Source organism: Vipera berus (genome assembly GCF_964194415.1).
Source record: "Vipera berus genome assembly, chromosome: 2".
Lineage (NCBI taxonomy): Eukaryota > Metazoa > Chordata > Lepidosauria > Squamata > Viperidae > Vipera > Vipera berus.
In genome coordinates, this window is record NC_138203.1 from 195890507 (window position 1) to 195908382 (window position 17876).

The 17876-nt window shown below is 34.6% G+C and overlaps 1 protein-coding gene across 4 annotated transcripts in view; it reads right to left on the bottom strand.

Moving 5' to 3' along the window:
• Window positions 1-1535: 1535 nt before the first annotated feature.
• Window positions 1536-17876, bottom strand: part of LOC308661995 (RNA-binding protein 27-like) — a 42912-nt gene continuing 26571 nt past the window's right edge. For all 4 annotated transcript variants that reach the window (XM_081317335.1, XM_081317333.1, XM_081317334.1 and 1 more), the window contains 8 exons: window positions 15662-15784; window positions 14928-15002; window positions 11088-11252; window positions 10183-10287; window positions 9902-10093; window positions 8474-8560; window positions 7979-8089; window positions 1536-5112 (listed from right to left, as the gene is read on the bottom strand). In XM_081317335.1, coding sequence (XP_081173461.1) covers window positions 5026-5112; window positions 7979-8089; window positions 8474-8560; window positions 9902-10093; window positions 10183-10287; window positions 11088-11252; window positions 14928-15002; window positions 15662-15784 — 945 coding nt within the window. In that variant the 3' untranslated portion in view covers window positions 1536-5025. The remainder of the gene's footprint in view (window positions 5113-7978; window positions 8090-8473; window positions 8561-9901; window positions 10094-10182; window positions 10288-11087; window positions 11253-14927; window positions 15003-15661; window positions 15785-17876) is intronic.

Sequence of the window (17876 nt, forward strand, 5' to 3'; positions counted from 1 at the left end):
AGAGAATTCTGGGGATCAAATGGGTTTCTGTAGTGTGACAGAACTGGCCAGTCTAAAACAAGGGCATTTAGTTAAGGCAGATAAACACATCTTTTCCTCTGCCCTGCCCTTCCCAGAAGATTGGTATGCAACTTATTGCTGTATTATCTAATTTCCCTACCATTCTAAGTTCAGCTCTCAGCCTACTACAGCTTCTGTACGTTATAAAATGTAGCCAGATATGCAGTTATAAATATGTTCCCATTAAGAGTTAATCAAGGGTTTCCAATAAAATTTAACTGGCAACATCTTGTGGCTAGAATAATGTTGATCCATTTCTTATTCTTTTACTTCTCTCTCTGCTCCAGAAATATGATTCCCCATCATGCCATTTCCTCCATGTGGTGGCCAACTAGAAACATCTACAGTAAAATAACCAAGCTCAGATAGCATGTCATGCCAACCCTGAACTACAAATATTCCTCTTTATTGAGCCATTTCTACCTGTGGAACATTATTCTAGATGGCTTGTTCACAGACTTCAATCATGTGTGTAGGAGAGGTTAATGAAGTCCACATTTCCAGTTCTTTCCATGGACCGACACAACCACACAAAGCCTGAGAGAAATTCATTCTTCAAAGAACGTAGCGTCTTGCATCCATTTAGCATTGATTCTGTGGAGTAACAAACTCTCAGCATGGAATTTCTTCACTTCCTAGATGAAAATTACACATTATAGGGCTCTTAGGGCCAAAATACAAAAAACATCACTGAGCATTTTTTCCCTCAATAAAAATGGGAAAAAAGTCTTGCACAAAATCTTACCATTTTAACTTTCTTCTGTTTGCAGATTCCTTTATCTCATCAGAAAATATTAACATCTAAAACATGAACTATGAACATAGCAAGACTTGTGACACATTCTTGTTTGGAGATTTTCAACATTTCAGTTCAGACAATTTAAAATACTTCTTTGGCTACTTTACGATCTGGTCTAGCCAGCTCTTCAAATATTTACCTGAGTGATAAATGCTTCTTATATGATAAAGAATAAGGAACTTATCAGATAAAACCCATTTGGAGCAGTGGCTCAGAACTGTTTTTGTAAGTGCATAACTGCATTTCTTTGCACGTAAAGGATCCATGTTATAGAAATCTTATGATTTACGTATCTCTATCTACAATAATATCTCAAAGAATTCCAACATGCCAAATTCATATTTAGGAATAAGTAGCTTTCAAGAAATGTGTTGGAGACATAATATACTCACACTTATGACAAAGTGGGTTAAAAAGTGGGTTTTCTGAGTCAGGCCCATTCCTCTAAAAATGTTTTCCCCCACCACCAATCTCAGCTTTTCCCTGCTATATTGTTTCAAGGATTATGTATTCTTCAGCTGGTCACTACTGTTAATATTCAGCATTTTGTGTTATCATATAGCTTACTTAAGAAGATGATACCATCACTTATTGTTCAATACATTAAATTCAATAAATTTAACTTAGGCTGAAAAATGAAATATTGATTTTGGCCATGGTCACGAAACTATTTTGTTTCTTAGAAGGACTTGGATTGTTTTATTATCAGCTACTCCAAGCTTTGGAACAGCAAAATATAAGTGTTTTAAGGTTGGTAATGATGAACCTTATAAACACATATTCATATATATACATGTACACACACCATATGCACGCATTCACAGATGTACACTTTTAAAGAAAGCAAGCAATACAGTTCTTTTCGTGAGTATTTTTTTTTCCTCTGGAATGGTTGTTTCCAAATTTCAATTCAAACTTGTTTTTTAATTTTAAACCATTCCATGTTATCTCTTTATTGCAAAAAGTCAACATGCATCTTAGAAATTCAAAATGTAATCAATAAAACAAACATTACATATATGAATTTAAATGTATAAACAGTTAGAAATCCAACAATATCTCCTAATATACTATTACACAAGTTCACAATCTTGTAAAAACTATAATACAAGTTAATGTACATTGAGAGGAATTTAATATTCCTTTTCACATGATTTCATTAAAAATGTTGAAGCATCTCCACTGTATGTGGGCGATTATGGGGTTTTTTTTAAGTTTCATATGCTGTGCATTTTTGTATGTAAGGATTAAAAAATACACCACAGTTAAACCAACAGTTTATATAGTAGTAGCATTAATATCTGTAAAGCTTTTAAAGGGATGATTCACTGAGCATTTACATTATGACATTCTTTTCAATGTCAATAGAGTGATACATTGCTAACTGGTTAGAAAGGGATATTTTATATATATAGTGAAGTTTTATTAGAATTCCTAGCTTTCAAGGTAGTTTGCAGGTATATTTATACTATGCTTTGTTATGGCTTATGACTATGAAAGGGACAATTTCACAGCAGGTGGTACCAGAAGTTACCCAGCAACACATTAGTTTTTTTTTACCAAGTTCTAATACACAACACAGGGAGATTCATAGCTACATCAAAATGAAGGTCACTTTGAACTAGTTTCCTATTTTCTTTTTAAGTTATCACTATGCTGCCCAGTACTTTACATTCTCAGTAACACAATAGTATGCTTTCGATACATAAATTTAGGGGCACAACTCAAGTTTTGTGCTTGTAGGATGAGAAATTACATTTACGTTGTCACTAGAGGAATTATGTGTGTCAACTTACACTTAAAAAAACAGGAAAGAAAGCAAAGATGGGAAAAAAGTTTATTTAATAAATCTCTCTGTTGGCCCCTCTCTCTTCTCCGTGAAAAATGCTAACACCTTGAGTAAAGATATTCATTCTGTCCTGAACAGCATGCTAACAAAAGTTATTTAAAACCATATGAAAAGGAATCCCATCGTCTAACTGTTCCAAAAGCTAAGGAAATTTCTCTTACAGCTTCATTCAGTCAACTGTAATCTTCCAGATACAAAAATACATACATAAGAATTCTTATGGAAATCTAGATGCTGGTAGTTTTTAGTACACAAAAAAAGCAAAAAATATTTACAAAATTATACAGTTCTAAGAAAAAACCCTGTACAATATATATATATGTGTATATATATATATATATTTCTCTTTCTATATATATATATATATGTATCTCTATATATGTATACATAAATCCTTTGTTCCCTCTATTATTAACTAACTGCCCAGATTCAAGCGTTTTTCTTGCTGGGTCAATATATGTGATGGCCACACACTGAGCCACAAGCATTCTAGATATTACAGGCAATGGGAGAAAAGCCAGGCTTTGCCTGTTTAAAGAGTGTGCAATATTCGTGCTTTATTGTTATAACTTAATTCACTGAGATTCAACATTAGTAGGAATGTAGCAATAATCTAGAACACAAAGGCCTTTACCTAAAGGGCAAACAAGAGCTGGTATAGCACACACTCTTACTCACTTATGGATGGAATTCAAATGGGATGTGCTTTTATAACAATGTACATACTTCCCAAAGTGTGAGGAAGAAAAAAAAAGTTCTGGTAGCAAGACCAGAAACATGAAACCAACTTAGTAGTTCGGAAACTTAAGATTCAATCAACTACCACTATGCTAATCTGAATGTAGGAACTCTGAAAGATATAATTAAATTTTTGAATTGGTTCGTCAATCTTAACTTAAATGCAGTGGCATCATATGGTCCTTGCATAACATGCTGTCCTTATCTATGGCTAGGATAAACAATGGCCCTTCAAGAGTTTTTAAACTATTGTCCTTAAAGTCACAGTCAGTGTGTCCTATAGTAGGCTATCTGGGGAGCTGTATCAGACAGCCACATTTCCTCATCACTCACCATAAGATAGTATACAAAAGCACTAAGAGGTGACCCACAGGAGGGCATATTTAGAATTAATAGCAGCAAGAGACATGGGTTATAAAGATCTATTGCCCTTGCAGTAAAAAAAGTAACATAATGTCTACCAAATTTACACCACAAACTATTTGGTGTTTTTTTTAAAGAAGGGGGAAGACTAGACACATTTTTATCAGCATGCGGATAAAAAAAAACAGGCTTAAATCAGTGTTTTACTTTTTCCCCCTCAACTCAACACTAATTTTTAATGTGTTATAACTTGAACTCGCAATATTATTCTAAGTGCTGGCTTAGTATCAAACAAGATTGTTTTTATTTTGCAATTCTATAGGTTGCAGGAAATATATCAGTTGGAACAGTGCATTGGCTTTTCCTTAAGAAATAAAATGCAGCCATTAATTACCTTGAAAAGAGTTTTAGAGATAGGTCATTATCAAAAGAAATAAGTTCACATTACCAATACTGTTAAAAATATTCCTACTGTGGTCATTTTTAATAATTTTAAGGCTGACAGTTCCACCGAACTAAAATGTGAAATCAGAGCAGAAGTGGTTGGTCAGTTGCATTCCTAATGTTAATTAAAAGAATGTTTAAAGATGGGAAAGAAACAAAATACTAGAAAAGGAGTCACTATCACCAATGCTGGCAAGAAGTGCTATCATTCTGACAACCATATTTCAGATAGTGGAATATAGGAAAAACAGCTCCTTCACAAACATATGTGTAATTCCTGATTGTTTTTCAATTGAGATTTACTTAAGCTGCCTGCCACCCAATGAAAGGAATTCTGAATTAGACAATGTTGACAAATTTGACTTATTGTTCTCATCTCAGATTCCACATTGCCAATAAAAACTTCGAAGTCATTGATATTTAATAAAACAAATCAATATTTTAAAATCAGAATGAACAAAAGTTGGGCTTGAAAGACTAATATATTTTACTTTTATAAGATCACAACCATTTTTACAGCTTTGTAAAAGCTCTGGGCCTTTGGCTGATCATAGCTACTTACTTGCTAAGTTTACATATCAAACACATTTGTTATTTTAATGTGTGTGTGTGTGTGTATATATATATATATATATATATATATATATATATATATATATATAATCAAAAAATGAAAAACAAAAACAGATTTTTGGCTCATGGATTTCCTTTAAATATTTTTTAAAAATTTGAGTTCAAACAATTCTAAAATTATATGCTTCCTCTTGAAGTTTCATCTTCTCCAAGAGCGAGATTCATCTTCATCTTCATCTTCATCATCATCATCTTCAGGTAGAAATAAATCTGATGTTTCTGTCTCCTAAAGAAAGATAAAATGTAATATGATTATAAAATTATAGTGTTTTTATAGACCATTCCTAAGACTACATTTCTTTCTTGGGATGATCTCCAAAGAAATCTAACCACAAGCAAACAAATACTAACAAAAATTCTAGCTGTGAAAAGGCAGAAATATTGAATGCTATGAAATCATGAATTAATTATTTATTTATCAAATTTAGAGATTGCCAACTCATTGTGGAAAGAGTACAAGTAAAAATATTTTAACATTAATACTTGTCTAATGTTTGATCCATCCTGTAATGGGCTATGAGAATAACCTTGTCAGGAAGGACAAAGGAGGAAGAACTGCAGCCTAGAGAATGGCCAGGCAGGAGATACCTCAGCCCATAGAAAGAATATGGGGTGAGATAGCATGTCAGAAGGAACCCTCCCTAGTTCTCTGGAAAGTAAAGGCAAGGCAGGGGAGAAGTGCTTTCAGACATGCAAGATTCTGCTACAGTAACCTTACGAATAAAGGTGGTGTTTATACTCATGGTTTTGGTTTCCTCTTTGGACTACCTCAGAGGACTGACACATCATTTGAAGTAGCCTTACTTATAGTATTAGCAAATTATAGATCAGAAATATTTCATAATAAAACACAGTCTACTAATTTTTTAAAAACATATTTGCTATCAATCGATGCCTTTCAAAGCATTGTCATTAAAATGTTTTGTATGCAAATGTTATTGTTAGTACATGTATCTATCTCACTGCATTATTTTAAAATTCAGCACAATTTACAACATAATGAAAATGCAGAAACATAAATAAATTAAAACCACAAAAGAGCATTCATTACAAAGGTTGATGGCAGAAAGAGAATAGAAGCAAAAGAGAACTATAGCAAGCAATATTTGTGGAGGGAAGCAGTGATGAAGAGACAATCCTCAATAGGTGGCTGATATATATAGCAGTAGGTGCCTCATGAATGTATCTACTGATTTGCTTTATATTCTGCTTTTTGTTCAGGGGCAAGTATATAATATTCCTCCTAATTTTCCTGACAGGCACCGCCACAAAGAAGGCTTGCTGGTCAGGACCCACAAAATGACTTCCAATTCTTCAAGACATCCCCAAGGATGTTTGAACTGTCAGTAATAGCAATGGTCTGTCAGATATCCTCTCAAGGTGTTCTAGTTCAGTGGCCAACTGGCAACCAAGTCAATAGGGTTCTAATACGTGTACAGTCTTTGCTCAGTAACCTTGCTGCTGATTCCTGATGATCATTCCAGAAAGTTCATATTGATGTTAATATACCATGCAAAACAAAACAATGGCTTGTGGCCAGACTAACTTATGCTAACTAACCCTAGTACTCTCCCTTCACATGTCAAAGAAACCAGAGAAGTTCAAGCAGGATCAACAGAGCTATATTCCCTTTGTCAGGTTATAAAATGGTGAAAGTATTGCTTATTCTGGATTCTCAAACCAGGCCTGAACTCAGACAGAAAAAGCACACAAATAATTAATAATTGTTGACAAGACCTTCTGAATCCATGGAGGTGTCTACAGGAATGAATTTGCTTTCTTAAGGTTGGCAGTATCATTCCAACATGGACGTATCCATGGACAACATCTATGATTTGCTCTATCAACTTTTTACAGTTAACCTATATAAGGAAAGGGAGCTAAAAATCCAGAGAATATGTGGAAAACCCGACAGTTAGAAGCATTTTGTCCATAAATCCTAGAAGAGCTCTGCTGTTTGGACATTTGAGAATGTAACAAAAGCCACAAAGCAGGTATGATTATATGCATTCATTCATGTTTAATCAGCTCCATAGCAAATTTACATTCTTGCCACCTTCTAGTCTAATTCATTATTGAGAGGTCCCCAGAAATCCAAGAAGCTCAGATTCCACAATATTGGAGAAACATTTGAGGGTGACTGTACAGAGCCTTGGTGGAGCAGTGGGCTGATGCCTCCTTAAGTAATACCAGCTGCCTGCAATTAGTGCAGGTTCGCATCCCACCAGGCTCAAGGTTGACTCAGCCTTCCATCCTTCCGAGGTAGGTAAAATGAGGACCCAGATTGTTGGGGGCAATAAGCTGACTTTGTAATAATGCCGCTTGGGGTGTGTGTGAAAGCCCTAACAAGCAGGCATATACATAGAATGAAGGCTACTGCTAAGCTTGTAAGCCGCCCTGGGTCTTCGGAGAAGGGCGGGATATAAATGTAATAATAAAAAAAAAGATACACAGATATTTCCCATTCTTAATGTCAATAAGGGTCTTGAAAGAAGCATTGGCTTTGTTTTCTGAAAATCTTCCCAAATTTTTACAAACCCATCAAATTCCTTAGGTCTCGATGGGAGACAACCTTAAGTGATCAATAAGTGATAGAAAAGCAATGGTGATCTGGGAGAAGCTTTTCCAGTCTTTGGTCATGAGAACTATAATTCCCCTTCCAAAGTAACCCTTCATGACTTGAGGCAAAAGTAAATCAAAGGTATGCTTCTCTCTGTTACTGAATCTGATGACAGCTCAAGGTAGATTCATGACTGTCATACTATATACCTCCCTAAGGTAGCCTCAGCATGAATGCTGAAGTCCACCAGGATCATTGTTCTGGGATCAACAGCACACTGAAAAAAGTTTCAGCAAATTTGGTCAGAGAAATGGTCGGGTAGCAGGATAGGCCCACTGACTTGCTGCTCGAGCATTAAGTAAAGTCTTCATGTTTTGATCCTTCAGATTTCTGATGAGCAAGATGGAATTCCTAGTGACCAGAGCGGTTGTACCATCAGTTCCAGTTGGCGCTGTGTACTGCAAAACCAGATGGTCAATGCTAGTTTTAAAGAAATTTAAAAGGATAAGCTATTTAAATATTATTCTAATACCTCTTCCTTGGGCTCTTCCTCCTCAGTTTCTGTAGACACAGATGGTAACTTAGGTTTATGCCATGATATCTGAAGTCGTCGGTCTTTAAACTTTAATCCTTGATTGGCAGCCTAAAGTGGAATATTTAAGAAAAAACCCCAAAAAAACAATATATGTTATGTACTAGGATAAATCAGTAGCTATACAGCATGTCAGAAAGATCTCCATTAACTCTAGTGATTGATCAGAACTCTGCACTGCTTAATAATCACTTTTCATATCTGCAAATTTGAGTTCTTTTCTGATAATTTAAGTTAAATATTAGTAACTAGCTGAATTATAATCCATTATAAGTTTAAACACAGCAACAGGATTTAAACATTTAATGCCTGAAAATAGTTCATTTGAAGCTAGTATGTATTTGCTGATACTTTTAATTACAGAGTATGTTTGCTTTAAAAAACTGGATGTAGAGTAGTAGAACGTTCTTTAAAAATTGAAAGCATATTACATACGTTTTCAGCTTCAGAGCGGGATTTAAATGTCAAAACAACACTTAAAGGAGATTCTTCCTCTTGAAGACCTTCAATATCTCCAAATTGCTGAAACACAAAGGACTGAGATTTACTTTCTTTCATTGCTAAAAAAACCCTGATCACTAATGAATTATTAATTAATAAAGTATACATAGGCAACCTGGTGCCTTTTAAATGTTTTGGACGTTAATTCCTAATCACTGGTTGAACTTAACATGGTCAATGAGAGATTGTAGACCAAGACATCTAGAAAACACTTGGCTTTGCTACAGGAATTCTAGAAAGGCCTCTGGTCTTTCTCAATAACATTCATGTTCTGGGACAGGGGTAGGCAACCTTGGCTCTTTTATGACTCGTGGACTTCAGCTCCCAGAATTCCTGAGCCAGCATGTGAATTGAAGTCCACGAGTCATAAAAGAGCCAAGGTTGCCTACCCCTGTTCTGGGACAACAATCTTATTTCTTAGCATTTTAGGAACCACATTAATCCCCAAATATATAGGAAAAGTATACAAATTGCTCATAAACGTATGCCAGATGACAGCATGAGAAGTCTGGGCTTTTCAAAAAGCATCATAATTTTGGTTAAAAATCTGATACTATGTGTATTTTATTTTAAAATAATTTCTGTGATGTTTAATGAAGCACATTCTTGATCAGGTATACATAAGGTTTTAGCCAGTTTCTAAATTGTAGAATCTTTGAAACTCAAGTTAGCAAATCAATACTTATTTATATAATTGACATGATACTTATTTCACATGTAGAAATGCCTTTTAACTATGTTCTTGCTTTTGATAAACTTCAAGTATAATTATATTTAGCAGTGAGAGAGAAAGTGATGGTTCAGGCAGCCAGAAAATTTGCTTTTTGTTTGTAGCTCATGAAAATCATGAAAACCACTAAATTATCTGTAAAGAAAGGGCCAACCTAGTGGCAATTGGTTGGTATTAACCTCCAGCATCAAAGCAAATTGATGTTGATAGTAAGGCACATTCACTTGAGTGCAAAGGCAGTGAAAATTAGATTAATTCCATAACTAACAAACACTGACAAGATTGTCCAATTACAGTTCCACTAAAAGGATATTAAAAATATACTAGACAGTATGTGGTCAAGATGATTTCAGCACTTAGGAATCTTTTAAAAAGAATGCTAAAGAAATATAGCGGATAATGCTTAGAACAGCCACCTTCTCTAAGAGTTATCCAAATGTTTGTAGCATGTGATGCAATTTCATTTCAGCTAGAAGGCTGAACAGATTACGTACTAAAACAATGACTGCAGCTGTAAAAATGAAGTTGGTTCACTTTTATGACACTCATGCCTTTATGTTATTCTGTATTATTCTAGAACACTGCACAGAAATTGAAGTATATTTAGTTTTAGTTACAAATTGCTAACTTACTGAGAAATGTTGCAACACTTCATCTTTCTCTTCTTCCACAAAGCCGCCAATTGTTATTGCTTTGGGGCGGTGGTCCACTACCATGTGATTCACAATACCCCTTCCTCTCCCTCCACGACCTCGTCCTCTTCCTCTAGTTTGAGCTGACATTGCTTTCCCCCGACCAACAGGTAAGATACCTAAACGAGCCGCCTGGGCAAAAGGAATGTATGTCAATTGTATGTGGATACTGCGTATCCCTAACAACAGAATCAAGATGACACTCTACTCTACAAACTTACCTCCACCTGTAATTGGCTAAGTTTTTTCCTTAGTTCAGTTGTATCTTCCCCAGAAGACAATCTTTTATGTAAGTCCAATTCTGCATCTAAGAGTTCTTTTTGTGCCTTTGAAAGGAGAGAAGTTGTAGCAGAGAATTCATTTATTTTCTTCTAAATTTTACATATTATCCCTTAGGTTTCAATTTCCCAATATTCTAGGGAAAACATAATTGTAAGTTATATCTTTGGGGGTTTGGGTAGAATCCAAAATGCGGGATAGCAAAAGCTAAATAAATAATTCTATGTTAAGAGATATAACTAATAGAATGGTGATAATACTGATAGCTAGGGCAAAAAATGCTGATTCAGACCACATAAAATGCCTTGGGTAATTGGTGGTCTTAAAAAAAAATCTGAAGATTCCAGCTTTGACTGAGCAATGAGAAGAAATATGAAAGATGTGTAACAAAATTAAAACATTGAAAGAAGTAGCAAACTTTTATAAATGCCCAAATTCATGTAATAGTTTGTATGCAAAGGCTACTTCTTAGCCCATAGGCATTGAATCAACAGCAGATTTTAAAACATAAAGATGTTAAAACAATCGTATAACTTGGTGGAGCAGTGGGCTAATGCCTCCTTAAGTAACACCAGCTGCCTGCAATTAGTGCAGGTTCGCGTCCCACCAGGCTCAAGGTTGACTCAGCCTTCCATCCTTCCGAGGTAGGTAAAATGAGGACCCAGATTGTTGGGGGCAATAAGCTGAGTTTGTAATAATGCCGCTTAGGGGGGGCCAAAAGCCCTAATAAGCAGGCATATACATAGAATGAAGGCTATTGCTAAGCACATTGATTTGTGCTTAAATTGTAAGCCACCCTGAGTCTTCGGAGAAGGGCGGGATATAAATGGGATTAAAAAAAACTTACTTCAGTTTTAGACTTTAGCTTTGATGGTGTAGAAACAACGGATGAAGTTTTTAATTCATCTTTCAACTGTGAAATTTTTCCTGTTAGCTCTTTCAGAGTCTTCATAATCTCTGCTCTTTCCTCTGGTTTTGTGGTTTTATTCTTTTCCAATTTTGATATTAGCATCTATGAAAGTAAAAACAACAACAACATGCTATTGAGAAAGGGCTTTGCACACAACTCCTTAAATATGTTTACAAGTTATATACAGAACAAAAATTGGAAGTTAATTAAGAACCAATATGCAGGAGATTGAGATAGAATTAGGCACTTGGGCAGACCATAATCCTTTAAGAATGAAGTGGAAAGGAATAAAAAAACAACCCCTAAGATGGACCTTGAACCAATCCACATTAAAAGAGAAAGAATTTATAGAATTGCAACAAAAGAAATGGAACTTTTTAAAAAACAAAATAAAAAACAAAATACAACATTACAAAATGTATGGGATACAGCCAAAGCATACTTTAGAAGTATAGCTACAACATACATGGCAAAAAAAAAAAACAACAAAGAAAAAAGACAACAACATATACTGTTAAGGGAAGAATTTAGAAAACTAGAATTAGAACTACAAATAAATCCACAAAAGAAAATACTGAAAAGACAAATGGAAATAATAAAACATAAATTAAATTTAACAGAATCAGAAAAATTGGCATAGCAAATTAAAAGAGCAAAACAAAACTTTTTTTGAAAATGCAAATAAACCAGGAAGATGGCTAACTTACAAACTTAAAGAACAGAAGGAGAAAAAATTGATAAACAACTTAGTAGATGAAAAAGGCTGTTTACAATTTAGAAATGAAAATAAAAAAGATAATTAAAGAATATTATGAGAAACTGTATGATAGAGAAGAAATTTCATGGGAGAAAATGATTCAATATATGGGGGGGAAAATTACCAAAAATTCCAGAAAACTTTAAAACTATGTTAAATGAAAAAATAACAATGATGGAACTGATGGAGGCTATAAGAAGACAAAAAAACGAAAAAACACCGGGACCAGATGAGCTCCCGGCAGAGGTGTACAAGTCTACAAGATACATTAAGTGTTCTGTTGAAAGATGTGTATAATGAACTTTTATTAGAGGCTAAATTCCCAAACACATGGACAGAAGCAAATATTACTTTGATACCAAAAGAGGTCTCAGACCTGACACAGATAAAAAAAATTACAGATCGATTTCATTACTAAATGTGGATTATAAAATTACTTCAACAATAGTGGAGTGACTGAAAAAATTTCTCACTGAATTTATACATCCAGACCAAAATGGATTTCTACCAAAGAGACAAATAAAAAAATAATTTAAGAGTTATAATGGACATATTGGAATATTATGAAATGCATCCAGGGAAACAATTGGCATTAGTATTTTTAGATGCTCTAAAGGCATTTGATAACGTTTCCTGGCAATTTATGACTAGACAACTAAAAACAATGGACTTTGGACAAAATTGTATAAATATGATTACAACAATATATCACAAACAGCAAAAGTGACTGTAAATGGAGATTATACAGAGAATTTCAACATAGGAAAAGGCACAAGACAAAAATGTCCACTACCTCCATTTTTATTTATTTTAACTTTGGAAGTTCTAAATAGAAATATTAGATAAGACCCAAAAATTAAAGGACTAGAAATAAAAGGTGAAACTTATAAATTGCAAGCATTTGCAGATGACTTGGTATTCATCCTAGAGGAACCTTTAGAGATGATTCCTAAATTATTGGAAAAGATAGAACAATTTGGAGAGATAGCAGGACTGAAGATAAACAGAGAAAAAACTAAAGCAATAGTTAAAAATCTTACAGATGAACAACAACAACAACCCCCCACAAATGTCAGAAAAAATAGAATTACAAATAGTCAAAAAGGTTAAATATTTGGAAATATACCTGACAGCAACATAAAGGAAGGTAACTATGTAAAACTGCTGAATCAAATAAAACTTGACTTGGAAAAATGGAAAAACTTGCAACTGTTGACGTTAGGAAGAATTGCTACGGTGAAAACAAATATATTACCAAAAATATTGTTTCTATTTCAAACGATACCTATAAAACTGGAGAAAAAAATCTTTGAAGACTTAAATTCTCTAATTTTAAAATTTATCAACTTCCCTCCGCCCTGTGCGCTCCCACAGAGAGGGCCTCCTCAGGGTGCCACCGGTCAGAGAATGTCGCCTGGTGGCCCCCAGGGGGAGGTCCTTCTCTGTGGGCGTGCCGGATTTATGGAATCGTTTGCCGGTTGAGCTCCGGACGGCGCCCAACCTTTGCTCCTTCCGACGCGATCTGAAGACCTACTTGTTCGAACAAGCCGGCCTGGCCTGATGGGTGATGGGTTTTATTATTGTTTTAATTGTATTTTAACTTATTGTTGTAAGCTTTGGGCATCTTGTTTAATCTCTTTTAATTTTTGTATTCTTGTATTTTTATATGTTTGCCCTGTTCACCGCCCTGAGTCCTTCGGGAGAAGGGCGGTATACAAATAAATAATAATAATAATAATAATAATAATAATAATAATAATAATAATAATAATGATGATGATGATGCAAGGAAAGAAAACTAGAATTAAATTGAAAATGTTACAAGAAACTAAGGAAAACTGAGGTTTTGGCTTGCCAGAGTGGGTTTTATATTATCAAGCATCAGTACTAACATGGGTAAAAGAATGGATAACTCTTAGAAACAAATGTTTGTTGTATTTGGAGGGACATGACTTACAACTTGGTTGGCACACTTTCTTATGGTATGGGAAAAATAAAATTCATAGATATTTTCAAAACTACTATATTAGAAATGCATTATTACAAACATGGGAAACAATAAAATGTAAAATATACTTGAAAATTCCAGGATGGCTTTCAACAATGGAAGCATTTGCACATCCAAATTTAGTCAGTCTTGAGAAAATATGGACATATAAAGATATTCTAAACTCGAGGGGAATTTAAAACATAAACAAGAGAGGAAAAATCAGGGTACTGATCTATCGTGGTGGGCATATTTACAAATACAACTGAGATGACAAAGATGTTAAACTGTATGGATTTTATAAAGAGCAGACCTTGTTTGATCAGATATTATTAACCTTGGATGAGAAACTAATTAAGAAAATGTATAACTTTTTATTGAATTTGAAAATGGAAAATGAACAAGTAAAAGAAACGATGACATGGGCAAATTTTTTTGGATACAACATAGATCTAGAGAAATGGCAAAACTTATGGGGAAGAAAATTATAAATTGACCATGTCAACTTTTTACAAAGAAAACGTGTATAAAATGTTTTATAGATGGCACCTGCCACAAGCAAGACTAGCAAAAATGTTTAAAAATATGTCAGATAGATGTTGGAAATGTAATCACAAGTCAGATACTTATTATCATGTATGGTGGACACGTGTTAAAGCTAAGAGATACTGGACAAAGATACATACTTGTCTAGAAAAGATGTTGGGAAAACACGTAATTTTAAACCTGTACTTTTTAAATTAGGTATAATGCTAGAAAAGCTTGATAAACAAAGTATATACTTGATTTTGCATGTGATAACAGTGGCAAGAATCATATTTGCATGACATTGGCAAAATGAAGAAACAGTACTTTCAAACTTGGGACTTATTTTATCAATGACTGGAGAAAAGAATAAGGGATTAGAAATTCAATTTGTATTAGTGAATGATATACCCAGACAACACGTTTGTTGAATAAGTACTATTAAATTGTATTAAAAAATCAATAAAAACTTTAAAAAAACCTTAGAAGTTAAGCAATTTAATCATACCTTTTGACATTCTATTTGTTTCTCTAACATTTCCTGCTGTTTCTTTCTCATGTCTTGTTGCAATTTCATTGTCTCCTACCAAGAAAAAAAACAACCATTAAGGTAGAAATGGTTTACCTTAATTACTATATATAGTAAAGAAATGTAAATCATGATTTTAGATGATCCAATATCATTTGGATTATGCTATTTTCTTCTGCAGCATTATAATTCCCTGGAAAACAGTAATTATTTTTCACCACTTCTAGTCTATGGGCTTGGCTTCAGATAATTCAAATCCAGATTGGGATTCATGCCTTGTGGAAAGCTGCTACTATTGCCCTTCATTACACATACCAATAAAAAATATCTATAAATGGCTTAAGGTTTATATTCAGATTACACTGTAGTAAGCTCAATGTGGCAAACAGCGGTTTACTTTCCTACAACTGCAATCCTTCTACACTGAATCAATGTGGTATCTTTTTTTTTTGACTCTGCTAAGATTGAAACCCAAGTTGCTTTCTTCTGAGAAGAAGGAACTGTAGTAGACTTTACAGTGTTTGGATAAGAAAAAAAAAATCAAGATAATGAGCATGACTATAAAACCAGAGGTTATAATCCTCCCAACCAAAGAGTAAACATGAAAGAACGATTTGAAGAAATTATTCAAGAAATAATTCATGTGGTTGATGCAAATCCTATTTTATTCAAAGATTACAGCTATTAAATACGTTGCAATGATATGTGTTTACCTGTTTCTTTTTAAGAACTTCTTGGACATCATGAGATTTATTTCCTGTACCAGACTTATTTCCTGTCTTCAAACTGGAAGAACTGTAAACCATCTTTGTATGTGTTGTTGAAGAAGGAAACAACTGAAAGCAGCAATTTATAACAACACATTAATGGTGCCATTAAACTTTGTGCAACTATTTATTTATGGTAATAATTTTAAAAGATCAAATCAAACATTCTCAGATGGTATTTTGCCAATTCTGCAAAGGTGAAATTTAAATTATCTATTGGTGCCACTACAATACCAGTGGTGACAATTGCAAACTTACATTGCATATCCAAATTTGATCAGAAGTAATAGTAAAAAAAAGCTAGTTTTTAAGAAACAGAAGATAAACTTGTAGTTATAGTAAAACTATTCATTCTAATTTAGGTAAGCTATTCCTCCATTTAGAGATGGTATGAATTACCAGAACATCCTAAAATTTAATAATTGTGAACCAATATACTATACAAATCTTTTTCAACTTAGCATTTTCCTGCAGGTGCAGAGTCCATTTTTTCAGATTAACCAATGCCATTTCATGCGATCAAATGCAGCAAGTGGGTGCAACCGGATAACTTTCATGTCCGCATTGAGTTCTACCATCTTTGCTTTGGTTTTCTACACAGACATTTCCCATCATGTTAAAGTTATGTTAAAGTTGTGAACAGTGCAGGTGACAATTTGAGTGTTGCTTGTAGAATGTGGCACAAAAACCGTAGGCAGTTTCCCCTCATTTTCTATTATTGGTGCAATGTCCATCTGCTGCTGGGCTTATCATTGCTGCCGTGGTGAAAAAGGGAAATGCCTAATGACCAATGGGAGCACTACTGGAGGACCATCAATTTATATACTTTCGATTTTAGGTGAATTGGCCTATGCCTATTGCAAAGCACTGCAATTATCTTCCTCTACAGCCACGTTGCATTCACCCTTACATACTCTACCTCACTAATGCCACTGTCACTTTGCAAGTAGGATCCTAAGTAACGTAAGGCATTTTGTTACTAGGTCTTTGCTGCTGACCTGTACAGTGGAGGTGCTCTAGAGCAGGGCTTTTCAACCTTATCACAGATTGTACCACTTTTAGGACATGACAATATTTGAGTACCACCAGTGCTTAGCAAGGTATCAAAAACTTGATGACTAAAAGAAAAAAAAGGGGGGGGGATTTGGGTTTTACTGATTAGATTCATTTGTTGTTATAGAAATGGTTAGTTTATAATATTATGGAAAAGTAAAAACTTGAGGTTCAAGATTAATGCTTCCTTCTACTGCAACTGAGGAAGTCTGTTCTTTTTCTCTTCTCCCCCTCACTTTCCCCTTTTCCTCCCCACTGTGTCCTACTATTTGCTTTTGTATTTTATTCTATAATCTAATAAAATATTACAAACTGTAGGGAAAAAAGGGAAAAGTACCAGTTTAAATTTCTTTAGTGGCTGTTCCTTTGCTGAATCACTTTCCCTTTGCACTGACAAATGTATGATGAATTTATCCATGTTTATTAATATGCACCACTACTAGCTAGCTCAGAGGTCTTCAAACTTGGCACTTTTAAGACTTGTGGACTTCAACTCCCAGAATTCCTCAGCCCTCATGGCTAGATGAGGAATTCTGGGAGTTGAAGTCCACAGGTCTTAAAGGTGCTAGGTTTATAGACCCCTGAGCTAGCTGGTTGGCCCGTCTTAGCTCTCCTTCTACAGTGTAGTAAGAATGCACCCCCTCCATCCCTTCCCTGTACCCTTAAAGATACAGAGGCTCACAAAATAAACACATAAACTCCGGGTTTTTTTTCCCTTTAAGCTGCCTCAGGGGTGTCAAATGTCACAATGTTGCAAGCCAAGATTGAAAGGCTCTGGCAATTGTGAAAAGCTTTAGCTTTAAAATTAAACATGTTTACCTTCAAAGAAAACTTTCTAAAAGCCATAGACAGACTCAAGATAAGGGGGTAAAGCTAATTACATTTGTTTAAAGGAATTAAACCTATGGAAGTCAACACTTTGAACATTGCTAACCTAAAATTAACCCCCCCCCCCCGTAGATAAGGCTCGCAACTTGGGTGTCCTCCTGGATTCACAGCTCAGTCTGGAAGATCATATAGGAGCTGTGACCAGGGGGGCTTTTGCCCAGGTTCGCCTGGTACGCCAGTTGCGACCCTATCTGGACCGGGATGCCCTGCATACAGTCAC